We start from the raw sequence: 23997 nt of genomic DNA on the forward strand, positions 1-23997 counted from the left end.
AGTAGAGAAAAAAGTCACCAAGGTCTCCCCTAGAGAGCTGCATGAAGTTTTCCTAAAATGAGTCAATTAATTTTGTGTTCTGTTGTGTGTATCCACATGCAGGTATGCATGGATGTGGCCTAATTTTGTTCCACTAAATATTTACAGCTCCTAATTTTCTTTTTTTTTTTTGACATTTAAAAAAAATTGAAGTATAGTCACTTTACAATGTTGTGTCAATTTCTGATGTACAGTGTAATGCTTCGGTCATCCACATATATACATATATTCCTTTTCATAGTCTTTTTTTTCTTTCATTTTAGGCTACTACAAGATATTGAATATGTAGAGCTCCTAATTTTCATGCTCACCAGACTTCTGATCATTTTCTTGCTCCTTCCTTTTTTCCCTCCCAAGAATCTCCCTCATCTCATGCAAAAAAAAAAAAAAAAAAAAAAAGTAGGTTCAGGCTAGTTTCCTAATGTGACTTACTTCAAGCTATGATCAATGCTGGGTAGCCTTCTTATAAAAAAGCATCTTCATCAGCAAGGTTTGCTCTTGCACCCACGTGACAGAGCTTCCTACACTCCAGGACAAGAGCCCACCTGGCTGTCTCCTCATTCTTTAACTCCATTCTCCTGGCAATTCCTGTTTTTATATTCTTTTGAGTCTGCTGGTTTGAATTTTATCGTGTATCACAGTCACCTGGAGGGCTTGTTAAAATGCAGATTACTGGGTTCCACCCCCAGAATTTTGGATTCATTGGAGTGGAGTGGGCCCGAGGGTCTGCACTGGTAACAAGTTCCTGGATGCTGCTGCTGCTGCTGCTGGTCCAGGGACTACATTTTGAGAAGCACTGTTTAGGCGCTGGGTCTCAGTGATGGCAAATTAGAACCACCTGTTGACATATGACACAAACGCACGTGGCCAAGCTCCTCCCATGACCAAGTAAATCAGAATCTCACAGGGGTGGGTCTGGGTGCTGGGTTTTTAGAGGCTCCCAGGTGGTTCTAATTGTGACCACGTGAGAATGGCTGCAACAAGACAAGCTGGTGCTACACAGAGATGCAAGTTGGGGTGAGATTTGAAGAGAAAGCCTTGACAAAACCTCCCCGAGAGATTTTTGTCTTTTATGTGAGAAATGAGTATTTTAATATTCTGGGAACGTTGAAAATATTTCAAAAGCCATTCCACATTAGTATATGTCTCATGTTCCCATAATTCATTGGTATTCAAATATTAAATAATTATAGTATGTAGTCATAATAACAGGAGTTCCTGATTTCTGCAATGGGTGGCCAGACATTCAGCTGAGCATTTTTTATGGCAAGAAATGTGCCATTTTCTATGAGAGAATAAAAATTAGCAGGATATGAGCACGGCAAGAACTTAAGACTGGCATGGGAAACTTACTCATCATCAAGAGAGAAATTATCAGGAGACTCAGCTGAGTAAAACTAGAACTTCTCAGTAATCCGAGCTATAAATAAGTTTGGGCTTAGAACACATCCCTCCGTTCCTGCGTAGTCAACTGACTATTTCACGTTTTTCCCTAAGACGTTTGATTTTGAATATAGATCTGGCCTGAATTTTTTTTAATACTCTGACTGTAAAATTTAGAAGCAGTACATTAGATTTCATTCCACGAGACCACTCAGATTCTGTGGGAAGGATTCAGGTGACTGTGGCCTGTTTCCAGGCAGGACTCCATTCTTTTCGGATGTGTTTTCCTGGTGCTCAGCACAACACTTGGCATATAACAGATGCTTCACAAATACTGACCAAGTTTGACCGAATATTGTCACCCTATTTTAGAGAAAATAAAGGCGTGCTTTTCTTTTCTCGTTAAATTTAATTCTTAGTCTTAACAAAGAAATAGATATGTATAGTTAAAAAGTCACCTGCTTGTTCCAACCCCAACTCCAACTTACCCCTCAACTTCTGCTCTCCATAGGCACTTTCTGCTTGGCCAGCTATTTCTTCTGACATTTCTATTCATATTTGTGCATCAAAGTCCCCACAAAAAATTGTCTTGATAGAAAATGTATAATCTATTTTGATTAAAAAAAAAAAAAGCCGAGTTCAGTAGAAACTTGACAGGCAGGCAGCAACTGCCCAGATGAATCCAGTCACATGAGCTCCCTGAGGGCTTGAGTACTTGGGCTGTCTACGCAGAGGAGTTAGTTGTGGGGTGGTTCACGTGGGAGTTACCAGGTGGCATCTGGGCAGGGACTGATGGAGATCTGTAAACCCATGCATATTTGGGGTAATTGGTTTGATACCTGAAGCTAGGCTAGTTGCTGAAGTAGTGTGCGGTGTGTCCTTCCAGAGCACAGGAATCTCAAAGAGCTGTTGTTAAAGGATCTCTTGGTGATCCTAACACTGAAGATGCTGACCCTGAAAGTGCAAAGAATAACATAACGGAGGCTGATCCAAATTCAGAAATGAGCCAAGGCAGAGAAAAGATGTTTGTTTCCTATTGTAAGTTCTACAAGGAGAAGGTAAGCATTGTACTCTTGATAAATTTTTTTACATTGAAATAAAGCTCTCAATGTATCTAATGTTTTACATTATAATGTACTAAATACCTTTACTGTTACTTCATTTCCCCATACATTTATAACTGACAGTGAGAGAGTTTAAATGTCGTATATTTTAAAGGTCATGGAACAATCATATTATGAATATCAACTCATCTGTTGTGAGGATTGCTTTGCACAGTTTCAGCTCACACAGATTTTTAAGGTCCCACACTCCAGTGCAAGGTGAGGACAGCCTGTAAATGATGCTGAGAAAGGCACGTTTCCTCTCTTTTCCCTATACCTGCCTGCCCTCTGCTGGAGGTGCCAAAGATCGTGAAACTGCCCAAAGACCATCAAGCTACACCTGGGTAGTTCCCAGCCTTTCCTTCTGTCCTGCCCTCCCTTTCACTGCCGCCCGTGAGGGATGCAAAACATTCCCATCAGAAGTACGAAGGATATTTCAATTCACAGTTGGATTAGTTGTTTTACCCACACATGGAGAAGACTCTGATGCCAATAAACAATCACCAGTCACATAACTAAATTTCTTAATTTAATTCTGTGCTCAAGTGTAACCTTCTGCTGCAAGCCTATGGTTGGAAGAGATGTTGGAAGTTACTCAGTCCAACTGTGGGCTAATGCCGGCGTAACTGACGTTTTTGCTTTTACTGCTTGCCTTTTACTGCATAACTAAAGCTTTTTTGCTATGTTACAAGTGTGAGCCTAGACTGGGCTTTTGATTATGCCAAATTTCACTTGACATTTTCTTCTCTTGTTCAGTTTCTGCAACTGTCCTCACTGCCTGGACGATTACTCCCAGAACTATTTAGTATTAATAGCTACTTAAAGATGTCTCTTGTGACTGAAATGGAAAACTATATAGCCTTTCAGTTTCTTCCAAGAACTTTCAGATCTGCTTCCAGACTGTTTGAGTCCCAAGATACTGCATTAATCTCGTCTTTCACACCCAAGCCCACCCCCACAGTTCGCATTCCCGTATACAGCAATACAGCTTCTCTGTCCAGTGATTTGGCACAGGCTAAACCTACCGGAATAAATGAATACATTTTTCATTAAATGTGTGAATAAAATGTTTCTTTTCTTTAGTGAAGAAACCAAGGTTAGTATCACTCAATAATGAGAATAAGAACTGTGTGGGCAAACTGTATTATCTATAAACTTACAGAAGACTCTTAAGAGCTCTCTTTGCTTTTGTCAAAAGGAGGAGAAGATTACAGAAAATTTAGGAAGATGAACTTTTAAAATTCTTTCATCTGCTTATCTCATATTTCTGTTGCTTTCCAAAGAATATATGTGTTTATTTATGTAAAATATAGTCACGTTAAGACAATAAAGGGAATAGATTTAAAAGAAGTTAGAAGTTGTTGTCTTAAATCTCTGAGACTCTGAATTATCTTTTTTGTTAGAACTCTTGGACAGTGGATGGTCATTTAGTTTCAGATTCTTCAGCAGTAACTCCTAAAAATATAAGAACAAGGTAGTGAATGTTTTTATTTCCAACCTGTCAGTAGTTTGCTTGTAAATTAACATACAATGTGGCTTCCTATTACACAGGGGATTTTCTTGCAAGAATTCTGCAGACATTGCTGACCATAAGGAAAGTTATTATTATTCCCATTTTACACTGACAGAAACAAAGACAAATGGAGAAATGCTTAATTTTTACAATAGATCTGGGGAAGAACACTAGAGCCATTGATTTATTTTACTTCATTAGAGTAGTGATTTTTTTGTTATATATTACCTAAAATAGTTTTGAAAAATAATATACCTTCTCACACATTTTTGTTACCATCTGAAATTTTTCCTCATAAATTTCAATAGTAACAAAAGATGCAGTCATCTTATAATACTGACACTTAACAAAACCTACTAAATCACTCAGTTGGGGAGGGGGAGATTTCCCTCCTAGCCCTCTTGAGTTTTCTTGGCTGTTTTAATAACTAAATTGACACAAGACAGATTAACAGGAAAAAAAAAACTTAATTCATACATACAGAGGTCTTTAGAAACATGACATAAGAAGTAGCTAAAGCAGGCAGCTTTTATGCTTTTTAGAGAAAGAAACAATAAATTGTGAGGAATTGACAGAACAAAGGAACTGGGGCCTGGGTGCTTAATTAGCGAAAAATCCAAGCAGAGTTTGGGACTTGGGTAGTAAATTAGCAGAGAAGCAACAAGGTTTGTTTGTACAGGCTCTGCGGCCCTGAGTCCCCTGGCCCTGGTGATGAGGCTGTCCCTCTACCTCCACACGCAGGGAGTGCACCTGTCACACGGGAGATTTATTTCCTGCTCTCAGGGAGACAGAGAGGTGGCGGGTCAGAGTGTTCCTGCACTGGCTGTTTCTCAAACATTAATTCAAAATAATCAACATGCCATTGTGGCATATTTTGGGATGGCCTGCCCTGAGACCTGACCACTCTTTTTAATGTATACAATCTAATCCAAATACCAGAGTAATTTTACATGCACTATCATTGCTTTTAAAAACATGAACGTGCCATTTATGACAACATGGATGGACCTTGAGGGCATTATGCTAAGTGAGATTAGTCAGAGAGAAAGACAGATACTGTATAATCTCACTTATATGTGAAATCTAAAAAAACCTGAACTCAGTTACAGACAACAGAGCGGTGGTTGTCAGAGGTGGGGGTGGGGTGGGGTGGATGGAATGGTTGAAGCTGATCCAAAAGTAAATTTCCAGTTATGAAATAAGTTATGCGGATATAACGTACATCATGGTGACTATATTTAATAATACCGTGCTGCATTTTTGAAAGTTGTTAATAGATCTTAAAAGTTCTCAACAAAAGAAAAAAAATTGTAACTATGTATGGTGATGTTAACCAGACTTATTGTTGTGATCATTTCACAATATATATGAATATCAAATCATTGTTGTACACCTAAACCTAATATAATATTATATGTCAATTATCTCTCAATAAAAAATACGAACAGTCTCTTTTTTAACATTAGGAAAGTTTACATTACCTGTTTCTCCTTGAACTTATATTTCTATTTTACTTTACCCACAGATTTTTTAAATTTAAAATTTAACTGTTAATTTAAAATTTAAAATTAATTTAAAAATTAATCATCCCTCTCATATTCTTCTGCAGCAAAAATTATGTATATGTTGAAATTTAAAATGTGTGTTTCCTGCATTGGTAAATCCGAGTGTTTAAATTTTCTTCTGGATTAATTTTTCATCACCATTATTAGTACACAATTAAACATACCAACATATACACATTATTAAATTTGATAATTCTTGAACATAATAAGTAAAATGTTACTGGAACTGCATCTCTTAATGAGATGGATGGAGCCTTTTTCCCTTTTAATTAGTCCATATGCCAATAGGTATATATTACTTATTGCTAGACGATGACTGGATTTTGTGGAAACTGACAGCAAAAACTGATTATTGGCTACTTTTACATGTAGAATTCGTAAAAATTGTATTAATGACTGTTTACAGTAGAATCCACACATATTCTTGTTAAGCTAATATACATCTAATAAGTACATCACAGGATAGAATAAACTGGTAGAAAGTGGCTGAGCAAGAAGAATAAGCAGGAAATGCATCCAAGTAAAACACGAATATAGAGTCTAATTATGTTTACGAAATAGCTGATCGCAAATTTTCTCTTATGAGTCTGGATAAAAATACAAGAAGATATAAAACCATTACCTCACTTCCAAAATATGTTCTGGATTCTTGGAAATGTCACACTGATCAGCAGATAATTGTGGGAATTTTATCTATTCTTTCTTGAAATCCTGCAGCTGAGACTCAAGCCAGTGTTTTGACCCTGGAAACGTCCCTGTTGACATTTACACCCGGGAATCAGGCCCCATGGCAGGATTCCAGATGGGTGAGAAGTTTGCCTTATTTTGTGAAGTAGGGTAATGGTGACTGGAACGAGGAGCCGGGAAAGACTGGGCACAGTGCCTCGCTCAAGCAGGCACTCTCAGGCAGATCAGATGTAAGCAGGAGGAATACAGAACTTGAGGACCTAGAAATCAATCCCCTTAAAACTGTCTAAACATGCTCAACTCCCACAATTCCCACACCAGCCCTAGTCTGAAGACCACAGGGGACGCCTCTGAAATACACAATGTGTTTTAAGTTTGAACTTTTTAGAAAGCCCAGAGACACAAAGCCAGGCTAGGAAGCTCACCAGGCTGCTCTGCGCAAGACCTTCACACAACCTTGAATTGTTACGTGACAACGGCCTTCCTCGGGGAACTGCACCCTTTCTGACACATACTGAACCAGCAGGGCAGGCAAACAAATCCTGTCGGAAGACTGTTCAGGGCTTTTAATACCTTCGCATCTTGGAGTGAAAGTTTATTTCCATAAGGAAAAAAAAAGTTGTTACATGTGAACTGGCTGCCCAAGTAAGATAATAAAAACCATAATGTAATGGGAAAATTCAGACAAGGTCATAGTCATCTTAAAAATGTATTTATTTAAGAATCCTTGAGGGGCTGGAGTTCAGTTGTTAAATGAGCATTCTTTTAGCCATCTAGAGATGAAATAAATAAACTCTCATGCTATTTTTCTAAAGTATTTAATAAATATGTATATTATACTCTAGAGTATCATAATTGTGATTAATGATTTTTAAGTCATGAGAGAACATTTCATTATATTTTAATGATTTTTTTGCTTCTATTTTTTAAATTGCCACAATTTATAAGGTGTTTGTAACATTTTTTTGGAAAAATTCAATCCAGTAGCAAAATGAACAAAATAGACAACCGGCCCTTGAGATTTAGGAAATGTAGACTGATGGATGTGTAATGTTACACATTAATAAGAAGGTGGAATTCTGCCGGAAATAAGACTTTGGAGAGTTCCCAAGATGGCAGAGTAGAAAGACCCTAACCTAAGCTCACCTCCTCTCATGGGCACACCAAAATTACAACTATTTACAGAACAACTATTGACGAAAAAGGCTGGAACCAACCAGAAAAGATCTTCTACCACCAAAGATAGAAAGAAGGGACCACAATGAGACGGATAGGAGGGACAGAGTTTGTGGTATAGTTAAGACCCACACCCCAAGGTGGACAACACAGAAACAGAGAATAATTACAACTGCAGAGGTCCTCCCCAAAGAGCTAGGGGACTGAGCCCCACATTGGGCTCCCCAGCCAGGGGTCCTGCACTGGGAAGACAAGAAAGTTTGGATTTGAAGGCCAGTGGGGCTTACTTTCGGGAAACCCAAAGGGGTGTGGAAAATAGAGACTCCGCTCTTAAAGGATGAACACAAACTCTCACATGCTCCAGGACCCAGGGCAGAAGCAGTACTTTGAAAGGAGACTGGGTCAGACCCACCTGTTGGTCCTGGAGAGTCCCCAGAGAGGCAGGAGGCAACTGTAACAGACCTTAGGGACACAGACATTGGTGGCAGCCATTATGGGGAGCTCGATCTACCATGTGGATGCTGGTGCTGGTGAGCATCATTTTGGAATCCTCCCTCTAGCTTAGCAGCCTCAGGAACCAGCACTGCTGCCCACCAGCCTATAGGCACCAGTACTGAGACTCCTTAAGCCAAGCAACTAACTAGGCAGGGAGAGAGGCTCACCCACTAGCAGACAGGCTGCCTTAAGACGTCCTAAACCCACAGCCACCCCTGGAGATGGACCCACCCACCCGAGGCCCAGGACCCAGCCCCACACACCAGTGCACAGGCCAGGACTCCCAGGGCCCTGAAAGCAGAGACACTAGGAACCAGCTCCACCCACCAGTGGGCAGACATCAGCTCCCAAATTCCCTGGGTGTTGGCCATGCCCACCAGCAAGCCTGCTCTAGCATCAGGACCAGCCTCAATCATCAGCAGTCGGACACCAGCCCTAGGACTGAAGGCTCCAAGTCAGGCTTCTGCAATTTGTTCAATATTTCAGCTGAATTCCTCTTAGTGGTTCATATGACAAGTGGCATCTCTTCTTCCCATGCTCTGCTAAAGGTGAGCCAGGGCTCACATTCTATATTTCAAGAGGGGCCTCGGATTTCAGGCTACCTGGTTGTCCTATGGCCTCCAAGTCATCTGACAGGTGAAGGAAAATGATCATTTTGTATTTTATCTGTAGTTTTTCTTATTTCTAGGGTGGGGGTCATGTTCTTGTCTGCTTTCTACATCCTAGATAGAAACGGTACTCTTACTGCATCTTTAAAGATAGCCTGGAGACTAAAATTCCACAAATGTTTCAGTAATGCATTGCAGGGTTAATAATTTTCACTCTCATCAATTTCACCTCCACATTTGACTGAGTCACAGACCAGACGGGAATAAGAAAGGGCTCAGACAAATCTTGTGCCTGGCACGCTGCTAGGTATACCCTGTGCTACCACCATTCCCGTCCTACAAGAAGACATGGAGTTTCAAGGAAAAGTCCCTCGTTGTGGGCAGAGCTGGCTGGCTGACCGCTCAACCTTTATGCTCCCTTCTGTAGCAGAGCATCATCGGAGGAGTTTGCCCTGCCATGACCTACATTTCCCAGCCCAGCTTACAGTTAGGTACAGCCGTGTAGCTGTGTTCTAGCCAATCGAATACTGCGGAGTGGCTGGGAGCCACTTTCAGGCTTGGCCCACATGGCGCTCCTCCGTACTCTCCTACACCAGCTGCATGTAAATATCCACCGTGATCTGGGAAGTCGGAGTTTAAGATGGCAGAGGCTCCATCAGCCTGGACCCCTCATGGCTGTACAGAATGAAGCTCACACACTCCTACCCTGCCAACCTGGAACCCAACTTGGATTATTTCATGAACAAGAAATAAATTATTGTGGTTCAGCTATTAGATGGATTAAGGCCAAATTGTGCCCACCCAAACTAATACACTTATTAGTGTATTAACCAACAGCCAACCCTAATACACTTTCCTTTCCTTCGCATGTCAAATCACCTTGTCAGCACGCTCTGATTATGAGACTTTACTGAGTTTGTCAGTTACCTGTAGGTCATTCACAAGAAACATTGTTTTAGGCCCCTGCCATGCATGTGCAGGTGAAGATGAGAAGCTAAAAACTAGATGAGACTTAGAAAAATATTCTTTTTCTTCCTAAGTGTTAAAAAGATTTCATCTTGATGTATGGACTACAGATTATTATTAATTTGCCTGTAGTGCTGTGTTGGGAAATTTTCTGAGCCAGTGAGTGTCCTGGCTAATAGGAAAGAACACTGTGATTAATTAGCAATAGCTGTCATGAACAAGTGAGGTAAGAATGATGGCACGGGCTCAAAACACCTTCGTCATCCCTGGGGTTAAGGCAATGCCTTGGATGCATTCAGTAGGCCTTTTCTAGCAATACAACTCAGCTTTGTAAGTTTCAAGTAAGAGGAACTTACCATCGAGGCAACATCTTTGCCACGGCTCTTATTTATATAAATTGGTGTGATTTATTGGCAGCTGTAACAGGCCAAGTTATAAACGAGACTTAGACTTCCTTCTGCTTAGATTCTGCTTGTTTAATTCAGAAATCAGATATTTTCAGGACTCAAAAGTTCTAGTAAAACAATTTTGAAGGCACACACAGTTACCACCTGAACAGTTGCTAAGAAGACGATTGTATCTTCTATGTTTGCAACCTGGTACCTTTAAATCTATGACCAACTGACCCCATGTTTGGTTTACTGACCAACTTGACAAATACAAGGAAATAAAGAATAGGAAACATTCCCTCGACATAGATAAGGTGTGGGTGGTTAAAAAGCAGATAGACCCCTCCTTTCTGCTATAGGAATTAGAGTTTACTTATAGTGGATCTCAAGTGCTTGGATTTCTTAAGCTACATGTTCTTTGTTACAAAACGATAACAAAATGATGAAGTTCAGATACACATACCTGAGTCCAACTAATACTGCACCCAAACAAAATCTCAGATTAATCTTTTTAGCAAACACATTAAAAGTTTCCTATTTTCACAGGATGTGAGAAAGAGTAATATCTTTCCACACAAAATAAGATTAATGAGTTAGCCAACAAATTCATTTCTAATCTTGAGGAAAGAGTCAGACACATCTAAATTGAAGGATATTCTGCAAAATAACTGGCTTAAGTCTTTAAAAAAAGTCAAAGTCATGAAAGAATTAAAAAAAAAACTGTTGAGAGGTTGTTTGAGGTCAAAAGACACTGAAGATGTATAACAACTAAATGCAATGTGTAATCCTTGTTTGAATCTTGGATAAAACAGAAGCAAACAAGCAATCGGCAAAAATGATTTTTTTCTCTATTGGGGAAATTTGAATACAAACTTTATATTAGATAATAGGATCGTACCCGCGTTAAATTTCTTGAGTGTGATAACTGTAGAATGTAGAAGAACGTCCTTGTTCTTCAAAGATGCATGTGGTAGGTAATATTTAAGACCATGGTGTTAAAACGCCTGCCACTTACTCTCAAGTGGTTAAAAAAAATATATGTGTATTATACACAGAGAAAACAAATGTGGCAATAGTTGGTGGATCTAGGTAAAGGATATACAGGCATTTATTGTTCTAGTCTCACAACTTTTCTGTAGGTTTGAAATTTTTCAAATTAAAAAGTCGAGGAAAACAAATAAATTGAGAAAAAAGGCAATTTATATTTATTCTTTCATTCAATTCAACATTTAAGGTAGGGACGGTAATTTGTAATTTTAGATGTTTTAAATTATAAAAACATACAGAAAACTTGGGAAGCTGGGGGAATTTCCCTATCATTTCTAACACAGGTATATGTCTCCTTTCCAATCTGTTCCTACATGTAAACATAAATGACACCACACTGTAATAATTTTTATCTAGTTTTCCACTTAATATTATATCCCCAGCACTTCCTATAAATAGCATAACTTAAACACTCATATGACTGCTTTTAATGATTTCATCTGAGGGAATTCGTTTGAGGGAATATGTATTTTCTTTAACAATTCCACAATTTAGATTTCTAATAAATAATGCTTCAGTGAGAATCTTTTTATGTAGCTTTTTCTATACTGTGAATTCTAATTTTGGTACAGATTTCCACAGGTGAAATTACTGGATCAAATGACCATTTATGGAGGACCAGACACACTCTGCCATGATTCTTTAAAGCTGCTAGTGAGACAGCGGGAGCTTAATAAAGTGAGTCATTTCAAACAGTTCCATTTCTTTGAGCCTGGGTATTTTTAGATTGCTAACACTCCTACCTGGTCCCCTCTCCCACAACTAGTCGTGGGACCTTGGGTCTCTCTTTCCTACTATCTACTCCTTTAGATGAGTTTTTCAGACTAAGATCCTGGGCACCAAGAGGTCAGTGAGAGTGGTAGGGAGTCTTTAAGCTTTTCAATATTTCACCAGCCTAACAAAAATCATACATTTACTCACAATAAAACTCATGCGAGTGAATCTAGAAGTGCAGCCTCTGGCCCTAGTCAAGCCTGGAGATGACTACAACCCTGGCCAGCAGTCCCTCAGCCTCCTGGAACCCTGAGCCAGAGCCCAGGTTCCAGACCCTCAGAGACTGTGTGAGATAATAAATGTTTGTTGTTTTTAGTTGATGAGTTTCACAGTAATATTTTTTATGCTGCAGTAGATAAATTACTAATACAGATTTTGGAAATGGGACATGGCCTTAACAAAAACATAAAATGTGGACAAAAGACATAAATAAGTACTTCATAAAAGAAGATATCTAAGTGATCAATGAGCAGATGAAAAGAAGCTCATCCCTGGTCGTCAGGAAAAAGCACACTAAAACCACAATGAAATACCACTGCACATACAGCAGAAAGGTGAAAATGAAAAAGATTGACCATCCAAGTGTTGGTGAGGATGTGGAGTAATTGGGACTCTCACACACTGCTGGCAGGAGTATGAAAAGGTGCAATCACTTCTTAAAACTAATACAGTTAACATAAACCTACCAGTATTGACCCAGTAAGTACATTCCTAGTTTATACCAAGAGGAATGATTGGAAAAGTCCAAAAAGAGAAGAGTATATAAAAGTCCTTAGCAGATTTGTTATAGACCTAAACTGCAAATAATCCAAATATTCATCAGCAGGAGAATGGATAACAAATTGTGATACATCCAGGCAATGGAATACAGCCAGCAATAAAAAGAAGTGAAGTATATACAGCTACTTGGATGAATCTCAAAAGCATTATTTCAAGCAAAAGTAGCACATATTATATGGTTCCACTTATGTAATATTCAGCAGCAGGTAAAACAAGTCTACAGTGAGAAAAGTGAGAGTAGTCATTCCCCCAGGATTGGAAGTTGTAATGACTGGAAGACAGGAGGGAATTCTCTGGGGTGAAAGAAATAGTCTCTATTTTGATCTGGATGGTCACACTAAGCTATACACATGTGTCGTAGTCCATTTGGGCTACCACAGCAAAACATCAGAGACAGGGTAGCTTATTGACAACAGAAGTTTATGTCTTACAGTTCTGGAGGCTGGAAGTCTGAGATCAGAGTGGTCACTAGCATGGTGAGGTCCCTGGGTCAGCGGGCAGAGGGAAGCTGACAGATTCAGACTCTCCCTCGTGTGAACACAGAGGGCGGAAGGCCTGTGGTGCCCTTGCTCTGCAGGTCACAGTGGGTAAAGAATCCTGTCTTTGCTTCTTGATCTCCTCCTAAGCCTTCTGAGTCATTTTCTGCATCTGGCACCAACTGGGACCTTGAGCCCAGAAATGCCAGTAAATGTATCCTCTTTAGTAATGCAGCACTACCGTATTTTTAATGTGAATAATGGTGCCATCTAAGCAAAAGAGCTCAATTTCATCATCAGCTTACTGCCCAGTCAAGATTTTATCTATGTCTCGCTTTAAATGACGATTCTCTGTTTTATTTCCTTCTAGTTCTGCCTGCTCTTGCTTTAATACAGTCAATAAGATTTTTAGTCACGTTCTCTTTTCTGTGCTTATGTTCTCTGTGGAACCCACTCTGTAAAGTGCTCTAGTTTTGAAATATGTAGGAGCCCATATTGGATTACAGATGAAAAAGAAATTGTAACAAAAGCTGGGAGACTGTAATTCATTCACAATTGTTTTTATGGTAATTTCCTCCATTAATGTGAAAAATGTGTATAATAACACAGGTAGAGATTTTCCGAGTTGAATAATACACTGTGCTTCTCTTACACAATATCAAAAAGCAATAGCAGCTTGTTATTTCACCAGGATGGATATATTCCCCTAGAAAACGGGCCTAAGACTAATACAGTGATATGGTGACATTTCCCTGACCCCAAAATATTTATCCAAGTTCATGTCTGCCACTTTACTATTCACCTTGAGGAAGTGGCATAGAGAACTTTCACACGGAAAGCAGCCTTCCTGTGGCACAGGTGGCGTGTTGCACCTGGCTAGTCCTTACACCTAGTTTGGAGCAGAGTGGTTTGCATATTAATGATTTTCACCATTCTTGGTTCCAGAGGAATAGTCCCTTCCTGGAAGGTGGCCAGTTGGAGAATTCAAAGTCTTTCACAGCCCCCTCCCTCTAGGCAGGGAGTTCTTATGTGAAATGAGCTAACACAGTAACTATCGGTTTTCAATACAGAAGTCAGTATGTTTCTCTAGAATACAGTTTTACTTCTGGAGCAAAAGAGTCTTCTTTTAGGACTTGCTTCTGTAACTATCACAAATTTTGACTCTGAATAATTTGGAAGGGAAAAGGTTCATTTTAACTATGGCCCTCAACTACACACTTTATCTGTAAAAGAAGGGGCTATAACTGCACAAAGCTTCTTTACAGAGGGTATAAACACTGCTGATTAAAACTTTTACATTAATCCTTTATGCACCTGGAAATTGGAAGGCAGTCACTAGATAATCCCAAAACTATCTTTTTCTTGATTTCATAATATTTTACTGTTTGCTTTACTTCCAGTGCCCCAAAATGGATATATCCATTGTGCAATTAAAGCTACATAGCTAATTCTCTGTAATGGACTTTTAGGTGCCATAATGATCTAAATACCAAAAACAAAGAACACTGCTTCTAAAACTCACAAAGAAATGTAATAATACCTAATTTAGTAATGTAAACATTATGGGTCAATTTTCAAAAAACTACTTGTGTTGCTGTAAACAAAATTTTAGCCACTCTTCTATCCCTGCTTATTATTGTTTAAAGATTTTAATCTAAATATATTCTTCCCAAATTGACAAATCTTCAAAAATTCAAGTCAAAACCACAAAGTTTTTTTTATTATAACCCACAAATTGGGGCTTTCCTGATCAGATATTTTAAATTACATATTTCTTCTTTAGAAAGCCCAGGGGACCAGTGAGATGTGCTTTCCTAATGAGTGTGGTATTCCTCACATCTCCCAGGTGGGCAGCACTGCCTGGAAAAGGCAGTTGTCTTGGTTGAGTAGGCATTAATATTGAAGGTATGGGAAAGGAAGTTGACTCGATTCAGTTTTCACTAGCCTGTGGCAGACGTGAACTTCAAATTCCACCTGCAGCACCAAAATGGAATAGATGTGAAATTCCAGAGTATGGTGCCAAGATGCAGACTTTCAATCAAAATACCCAAGACCAGTTTCATGAGTCTAAAACTCCTCACCCAAAGGAGTAAATAAAAGTGTCTAGTAAGTAGGAACTAAGGGAGGATTCCGTGAGGAGTATTTTCTTGGTGAGAGCTGTGCTGTGACTCCCACCACCAAGGGTAAGGAAGAGAGGGCTTCAACGGGCCACCCAGAGAACAGTTCCCTACCCTCGGGAGCACGGGGGATTGATGTCTGACTTGACTCCAGCCCTGGACATCTAAAGACCAGGAGAGAGGGACTGGTGAGTTTCCCTGGCATCAGGGAGAAGTGCTGCTGTTAAGACAGTTTTGCACTCAGTTTATTGGAGCAAAATAAAGACGAGTGTTTCTATGGACCAGCTGTGGGACACACAGGAGAGAACCACACTGCAGCCCCTTTAAGTCCTGCTCAGGAAGACACCTGGGATGTGGGTGGAGGGTAAACTGGGACTCCTACTGAGGCAGGCATTTTGGAGGCAGCCTCAGGAGAGCCAGGTCTGAATCAGAAGCTGGTAGCCAAATGAGTGAGACCTGCTCATGTTGAAGGGACAGCAGACAGGCAGCCCAAGAACACATGAAAGCACCCAGGAGACACCTTTGCCAGGCCCGGAAAATGTGATGTCACCTTACAAGTGTCCCAGCCAAGCAACTGTTCCCACCCTTTTTCCTCTTCCCTTCCCTACTCCTTTGATCCTGGAAGGGAAAAAACCCAGCAGATATTAAGTAGGGGCAGAGATGAGCAAGGAAAGGAGAAGTTGACCACATCCTCTTTCCTAAAGGCTGGACACCTGCCAGTGACCAGCTCTAGATGGTGGAGGAGAGAATTCTTATCTTTGAATAAAGACGAAAGTATTTAGTAATGTATTGGTTTGGACATTCTAATATAAAGATCACTACTTTCTACTACCTATAAGTGACCCCAATAGCTATATCTAGTGGCAGGGGTAGAATTACCCTCACTTAGGACAGTGAGAGAAAACATTAAACTTGCTGTTATAACTTCACCCTGGAAGTACTGCTTCTTCAGTGAATAGGTTATATCACAAGCAGGAGTGACGGATGTGTTTTTATAACCCATTTTCCATGAGGTACATAAGACCTGATGAACCAGATTCTCCCCCTCCACGGATATGAGTGAATGCCCAATCGTCTTCTTTTAAACACCTTCATTGTGGTATGATTCCCATACAGTACTTCATGTTTCAGATGTATACTTTGGTGAATTCTGATAGATGTTTACACCAGTGAAACCACCACCACAATCAAGATAGCTAAAATTTCCATCACTCCCCAAGAGGTGCAAATTTTGAATTCCCAACTTATCTTTGATAGAATTCCTAGAATGGAAAAACATAGGGCCCCATCCTACTTTCATTACTGTGCTGGGTTTTTGTTTTTTTTTTTTAATTCTTGAGGAGGGGAGTTATCTGTTTATTTATTTTGATGGAGGTACTGGGGATTGAATCTGGGACTTCATGCTTTACTGCTGAGCTATACACTCCCCATTACTGTGCTGTTGATCTACAGGTTGCAATAACTACCCAGTGGTATGTCCTTGCAGCCTTTATGTGAAGAACGACAGAGCTAGGCATGGAGTGAATGAAGAAAAGATTGTGAGATGAAGTCTAAAAAAGTCCTTGGAAAGCTTTTCTGTTTGTCTGGAAGGCACCCCTTGTATCCATGTACACAGTCAAAACTTGCAATTTACAGATGTCAAGGCACTTTAGTATAAGTGACCTCAATTGATTGTCACCAGGTCCTTGGGAAATGCAGGGGGCAGATACTATTTATCTCCATTGTACAGAGAATAATGTCAACAATAACAGCTAAGAGATGCTCAGTACATACTATGTGGTTGACACTTACGCTAAATGTCCAACAACAAGCAACATATTTATGTATAATACCATTAATTGCTTCACTTTACAGGTGATCAAACAGGGTCTTAGAATAAGTAATTCATTTATGGTCAAACACTTAATAGAAGATGAATCTGGAAACTTAGCTGTCTGTTTTCAAATTCCTAACTTTGAACCTCTGCTCAGATGACTAAAATGAAATCCTAACATTAAGTAACTCATTCAAGGTTCTACAACTAGAAATAATTAGCATTAACAGACCTGGGTCTTGTGACTTCTTGTCCTCATCTCATTGGAGATCGTCAGTGGAGATCTTTAGCTCTCTCCAGAGGGCACTAAGCTATAGGAAGGAGATTAAGCAGAAATATACTTGCTGGTCAAAATAACAGGTCTCAAAAGAAAGTTTACTATAGTTAATTACACTGTATCACATATTTGAAAGTTACCAGGAGAGTAGATCTTAAAAGTTCTTATTACAAGAAAAAAAGTGTAGTTATGTGTGGTAACCAGACTTACTGTGGTGATCATTTTGCAATGTATACAAATATCGAATTCTTAATTTGTATATCTGAAACAAACATCATAAATGTCAATTATATCCCAATTAAAAAAATTTTAGGCGAATTATACCCATATGTTAGAATGTTTTGCAGCCAGTAAAAATTTTTAATTATGATTTCTTTTAAACACATAATGCATTTTTCCATTCCATTCCAAAAGCAGCCTATAAAATATTAATGTTTTTAAGTCTGTATGAATACATGTATCTATACACATCTATACATAATTGAACATAAGTAGCAAGTTATATGCATGTGTGTATGGGTGTATATATGATTATATCTTTTAAAAATAAAAAATATAGAATAAAATGTGCTAAAATATTAGCAGTATTATCTCTTGGTGGTGGAATTATTGGTAGTATTTACTTTTTATTCTATGCTTTTATTTATCCCCCCCAAAGGTCAATACATTTTTTTTCCCCTTTTCTTCCCCTCTCTTCCCCTGCCATTCAGATTTATTACTTTTAAAATTTTTATAAAAATCCAATTTACAGCCATTTAGTTTTTATCACCTGGGCAGTCATTTTTGACGGACCTTCTACTCTCATCCTATAGACCGGACCGGTAACACCATCACCAGGTGTAAGGGCTTTGGAATGAGACAGACCTGAATCCGGTTCAGGGTACCTCACTCCAGAAGCTCGGGTCTCATGAGCAAGGTATTGACCCCTCTCAAGGCTCAGTGTCCTAGTGAGTATATTGGAGTCACTGAAACCTACAGCCAGGGCTGGATTGGGACATGTGCATACTTTGAGTAAGTCAATGATTCTTGGTGCTCCTTCGAAAGGATATTCTTTAAATAATTCTTTAACTTCTATTTAAAGGAAAGGCAGGGTCCCCACAGGGTGAAACAAAGGCCTGGCAGTTCATTAGACCTACTATCTTTAAAATGCATGTTACAGTCCTTGGGCTGTCACTCCCACTGCGAGCAACTCATCAGCTTCTTCCTTCCAACCCAATCAACACTCTCCCTGAAAGTACTGACAAACATAATTTTCTCTATTTCAGTACACTTTCAAGGATATTTGTCCCTCCTTGTCGAGTAACACTGTACATCTGTCCTTCTGGCTCTGTGTCATAGAATGTTCTGAAGAAAATGAGATAACACATGTAGAGAACTCTGCACAGCATCTGACACTCAGCAGAAGTTCAATAAATGGTGGCTATTATTAGTATCAGAACTAAAAATTATGGCAGCTTGGAGCCTCCGGTAATGACAGGCCCTGTGTAGGTCCTTTTTCCTCTAGCCTCTCTAGCTCCTTACCTATAAGCATTCTCCGAGGAAAGGCATTTTGAGAAAGCATTTGGTGACCTTGAAATGTTCTCAAAGAGCTCTCTGATACCTTTATAAATGAATCTTAATAAATATAGGAGACTCATTTCCTTCTTCATACCTCTATTGTAAAAAAGCAACATAAAATACCTTTGGCAACCTTTGGACAGTATAGCATTTTAAATGTTATTTACCTTCAACATGGTTGAAATCAACGAGATGGAGGTCACCTGGGGGACAAGCACTGAGCAGGGAGGTGTTGCTGAGGGAACAGTGGCAGGTCTGAAACCAGATCTTGGCTGTGGAGCAGAGGGGAAGTGGCAGATTCTTCCGAGTTTTTATCATGAAAGCATGCCAAAACGCGCCTGCTGTTTCACGCTTTCCAGTCTCCTTGAATCTCCTCTGAGCAGGGGAGCGAGGGGAGGGATCGAGAGAAAAATAAAAACAGTGAGGTTAGCAATGCTACGTCTCTTTCCCCACTATCTATTCCCAAATACACACTATAAATATCAAAACACTGCTTGGTAGTAGTCCAGAAGATTTAACTTGTCCCCAAATTCCTAAACAACCATCGGTGCGTAATATGATTTTTGGCAGAGTATAACCCAACAAATTCTTGGCACGTCATTTGTTCTGAACAACTACCAGAGACAGGCGTAGTGACCACCCATCGGATACTCAAGCCGTGGGAAGAAGGGCATGTGGGGCCAGCCACTCGTCACCCTAAGTGAGGTAAGATCTTGGCCCCCCCAAACCAAACCTCAGTTCTGCTGTGGCCCCACTACTCCCTATTCTTAATTGTGTGTAGTTTGTAGGTTTTTTGTTTGTTTGTTTGTTTTAAAGCAGGTGATGGAAGTATGTCCAAAGTCCAAGGACAGAGACTTTGGTTTGTCAACTCCCCAGTCACCACTGGTCACCATCCTGGCCCACTGGCCTCCCCTCCGGCTTCCAATCATGCCTGCACTGTCTTGCATTCCACCCCAGCACTCCCTCACCCTTCAGGAGAAACTGTCCCCTGGATACCAAACTCAGAGACCACTGTGGCTGTTGCCAGCCCAGGCCAGGCTGGCTCTCCGCTTCATCCCTTTTTAAAGGGGAAACAGGAAAGGTGAGCAAGAAACCACCGGCAAGTTTTGACAGCTGCTGAGGAAGACTAATGGGTTTCTAAGGAAACAGAGAGGCAGCAGCCATTTTAGTGGTATTTGCTGTATGAAAAATATATAGACACTGACACCCGCCCCCCCGTCCCCCAACCCCCACCCTCACCCCTGCCGCTGCGCTTTCCCTCTCTGCACGCTTCAGAGGCCGGGAGGTGAGGGGTGGGGCCCTGGTCTCCCCCAGACGTAGAAGCCACCTGTCGCATCGCAGGTGGCTGGCCACCCGGGGTCGCCTTCAGCCCCCTCCCCGCAGCGGGCGGGACCGCGGGCCTCCCCACCCCCCAGGCGCCGCAGTGCAGCGCGGTCCCCGCGTCCCGCCCCTCGGGTCCCCTCCCTCGCCGGCCCCCCGCCCGGCAGGCCGCTGGGAGGGCGGGCGCGTAGCCGCCGCGCTGGGCGCGAGGCGGGCGGGGAGGAGCGGGTCCGCGCGGCGGGAGAGGCGGAGACGAGGCGAAGGCTGAAGGAGCGCGGGAGGTCGCCGCAGCCGGGGGACACCGAGCTCCGCTGCCCAACATGGTCGCTGCGCACGCTGCCCATTCTTCCTCCTCCACCGAGTGGATCGCCTGCCTGGATAAAAGGTAGCCGGGGAAGGGCTCCCCGGCGGCGGGGGCTCTGCGCGCTGCTCCTGCCCGGAGACGCCCGCGGGGACGCCCGCCGGGGCCGCGGAAGGAGGGTTCCCTAGCGGGGAGGAGGCGGAGGGTCCGCGCCCTGGACCAGGGAACACAGACCCCGGCCTCTCATGGGGCGCCCGGTGCACGAGATTTTCACACGTGGTGGAGAAATTGCGGCGCAGTGTGGGGAGCCCCTCCAGCCCCCCACTCCGTCCCTCCCTCACAGTCTCCTCGCCCTCTGCCCCCGCCCCCCTCAGACTCCCGGCTCTGCATTGGTTCCTTCAAAAACTAAAAATTGGGTGGGGGGTTATTTTCCTCGGCATCTCGGGACAGAGGAATAAATTCCTACCTTCTTCCGGCTGTTCAGACCCTTAGGGGTAAATGTAATTTAAGTTTTAAGAAGGGTGAGAGGAGAGGCAGGTGCAGAGTAACATGCTTTTGTTGTTGTTGTTCCTGAGAGCCAAGTGTGAAGGACCCAGTGGAGCTGTCAAGTGCCTTCTGAAATTCTCAGCTTCTGCCCCCGCAGTCGCTTGTTCAAGGTCTGTGTTAGGAAGGTCACGCGGGAGACTGTTTTCGTCTTAGCCTCTAAGGAAAAGACCCTTACTCTAAAAAATTCAAACCGTAGAGCGTTTTTAAGTCCCAAAGACAGCCCTGTGTAAGGAGGCTGCTGTGTGTCACAGCGGACTGCAGTTGTTTCCAGGCTCTGACAGCATAATTTTCTGTCTGTCCAGATTGTGGGTTTAGCAGTAAACATTACACAGTATGTTAGCAATTATAGTTTATTACCCTGATTAAAAGGTGATGCATCTGAACTTCTAAAAACTGGGTAAGAAATCTTGGAGAGTGAACTGCCTCTGATTTTCGAGTTTGATGCAGCAGGGCAGTGATTCATGTCTTGCAGCTATCTGCATGGCATCTCTGTTTGCATTTGTGTGAAATATTTTGCTCTCTGCCATATTGAAATTTTTACAATTAGCAGATTCATAACCAGATCAAACTTGAAAATCTTAAGTGTGACGTGCTCTGCATACATTACTATTATAGGCCTTTGTTGAAAAAAATTAAGTAATTTGAGAGAAGCTAAATGTGGCTCATTTGAATAACTTAATATATCTGAGAAATAATTTTTACTTTCAGTTACCACACAGTAGCAAAATTTTTTGGCAGGCAGTGCCCTATTTACGTCTAAGAAGATATGTACTAATATTAGAAGAGATGCATGCAATAAATAGAGAATTGAAGTGATGGTTAAATCACATGGAATTATATAGAAGAATTAGGAGCTCATATAAGTGAGGAGCCTGCTAATATTATAAGTAATCTAAATTTAATAGTTTAGGAAAGATGAATTATCAAAAAAGAGAAAATCAAGCTCTTGTACTTAACTTATAAATAGTAGTGCTTCATCATGAGTGAATTTTTTAGATAATAGGCTGCATATTTCTTTTTGCAGAAATGCGTGGAATGTCATTTTTTGAACAGTCAGTAATTCACTGGCAACCCTTAAGTACTTATAGCAAAAATCATAGAGCATTTCTGACTCAAGTGGAATGTATTTGACTCTTTTCATAATGTGTATTTGCCCAAATGATTTTGTTTGGAATGGATTTTTAGAACACAGTGCCACAGTCTAATCTAGTACCACCATTCATAATGGGTAAAAATCTCCTGGGGTGGAGTTGGGGTGGAATCCTGCATAGATCCTGGGCCTAGTGTTCCTGGAGTGCAGGAGAGTAGACAGATCAATAAATTAAGGGTTTTAGGCCCAGAGCCGTCACCAGCTCTGATCTTGGACATGTCACTTTTATTTCTTTGAGCGTCTGAAAAATGAGGATAAAACTATCTGTCTTACCAAGGATTACTGGACCAAATGAGAAAAAAAAAAAAAAGCGTGAAAGTACTTTGAGTACTGTGAGGTGCCATGTGAATATTTTATTTTGTGGTGTTAAGAGAACCTTGCATTTTCCACAGTGTTGTTGCTAGAATTCCTTTGAAGAAGAGTTTAAGAGTGACAAGCTCACTGTAAGAGGGCCTCAAGGTACTTGTTTTGAAGCTGAATTTTTACTTAGGTTGTGTGTTAATTTTTTAGGGGAGGAGGAAGATTAAGGGTGCTGATGGAAGTTGTCTGGGGAAGCCCCCTGAAGTCATGCCTTCTGGGACAACCACCCTTGATATTTCTGAGAAGTGCCATCTTGATGCTCTATTCTACGCACTGTGTTGGGCACTAGAGATGCAGGAAAAAGGAAGATGTGATTTGCTTATTGACTTCTGGGGTGGGCAGATGGAGGTGGGACAGCTGCATAAACAACTAACCACAGTGCAATGATAAGTGCTTTAATGGAGATATATGAAATGCTTTGGGGGAGAGAGTCCTCAGCTCTGACAGGGGTGCTTCCCACTGGTTCCTGCCTGGACCTTGGAGGTTGAGGGGAACTTTATCAGGCAGAGAATTCTGGGAGCACATGCCAGGCAGAGGGAGCAGTGTGAACAAAGACACACAGATGTGGCATAGAAATATGCTGATTTCTTCTCATCCACAGATTCCTCTTGTGACCACATCTAGATTATAGGAACACATGCACTGTTTTTCTAAAACTTTTGATTATGGACATTTTCAAGCACACACATAAACAAAGAGAAAATGGTACACTGAACCCTGATGTCCTGTTTGGGGAAATGATGCTGGGACCTTTACCATAGCTGGGAAATGTAGCGTAGATATATGCGTCATGCAGGTAACAACTGCTGTGGACAGTCAGACAAAGAGCAACTGAGGGGTTGGAAGTAAAAAGGGGAGTTAAAGTAGAAAGTCTGCATGAGTGGAGAAACGTGTAATGAAAGTTGAAACTAATAAAATAGAACGAGGAAAATAATCCCTTAGAAATGTTCACTCAATGTGCCTAGGAAGTTGCTATAGACTTATAAAGCTATATAAGCTTACATGTGGGGAGGGGGTTAAAAATATGTAGATATGTGGATTAGGTTGAAGAAAGAAAATCCAGAGATTTTTATGGATCAAGCGTCCAAGTTCTTGGCCTATGGTGGGACCAAGAAGATGAGAGTGTACGAATATTAATCTTAAAATCAGAAAGACATTGAACATTTGGATGGATAAAAATACATTGAAAAAAAGTCTCAGCAGACAATATTGCTAAAGCAAAACAAACTTAGCACATCTTGATGACCTTACCGTTTTTTTCTGAGCAGGGATGGTAACTAGAAACATATTACATAGTACCCCACTATTTGGGATTTAAGATATGTATCTTAAATGCTTTTTTAAAATGCCTTTTAAAAATCTTAAATGCCTTTTAAAAAATGCCTTTACAATGCCTTTTTAAAAATGTGCTGATCATTTTTTAATATTAGTGAAAATACTGTTCTCATAAGATTTTGAGTTTTGCCACCTCTGGATTTAAGAACCATTATAGGTCGAAATTCTCATGGTTGGGAAGGGAGTGTTATGAAGGGACCACATGTAGTGAATCACTGCC

At 40.9% G+C, this 23997-nt stretch overlaps 1 protein-coding gene and 1 non-coding gene across 6 annotated transcripts in view; one reads left to right on the forward strand and one right to left on the reverse strand.

The window, feature by feature from the left end:
- The window catches only part of LOC116153041 (uncharacterized), an 83522-nt gene extending 63392 nt beyond the window's left edge, over nucleotides 1-20130 (reverse strand). For all 3 annotated transcript variants that reach the window (XR_010380608.1, XR_010380610.1, XR_010380609.1), the window contains exons 1-5: nucleotides 20005-20130; nucleotides 18933-19140; nucleotides 17164-17242; nucleotides 2262-2376; nucleotides 1911-2030 (exon numbers count right to left, since the gene is read on the reverse strand). This is a non-coding gene — a transcript (uncharacterized LOC116153041). The remainder of the gene's footprint in view (nucleotides 1-1910; nucleotides 2031-2261; nucleotides 2377-17163; nucleotides 17243-18932; nucleotides 19141-20004) is intronic.
- Nucleotides 20131-20283: 153 nt separating this feature from the next.
- The window catches only part of RAPGEF4 (Rap guanine nucleotide exchange factor 4), a 273372-nt gene continuing 269658 nt past the window's right edge, over nucleotides 20284-23997 (forward strand). For 2 of the 3 annotated variants that reach the window (XM_031451662.2, XM_031451663.2), the window contains exon 1: nucleotides 20288-20470. In XM_031451662.2, coding sequence (XP_031307522.2) covers nucleotides 20406-20470 — 65 coding nt within the window. In that variant the 5' untranslated portion in view covers nucleotides 20288-20405. Of the gene's footprint in view, nucleotides 20471-23997 lie in introns of all 3 variants that reach the window. The other variant, XM_064484913.1, reaches the window with a different exon arrangement.

This window comes from Camelus dromedarius, chromosome 4 (assembly GCF_036321535.1).
Source record: "Camelus dromedarius isolate mCamDro1 chromosome 4, mCamDro1.pat, whole genome shotgun sequence".
NCBI classification, from domain to species: domain Eukaryota; kingdom Metazoa; phylum Chordata; class Mammalia; order Artiodactyla; family Camelidae; genus Camelus; species Camelus dromedarius.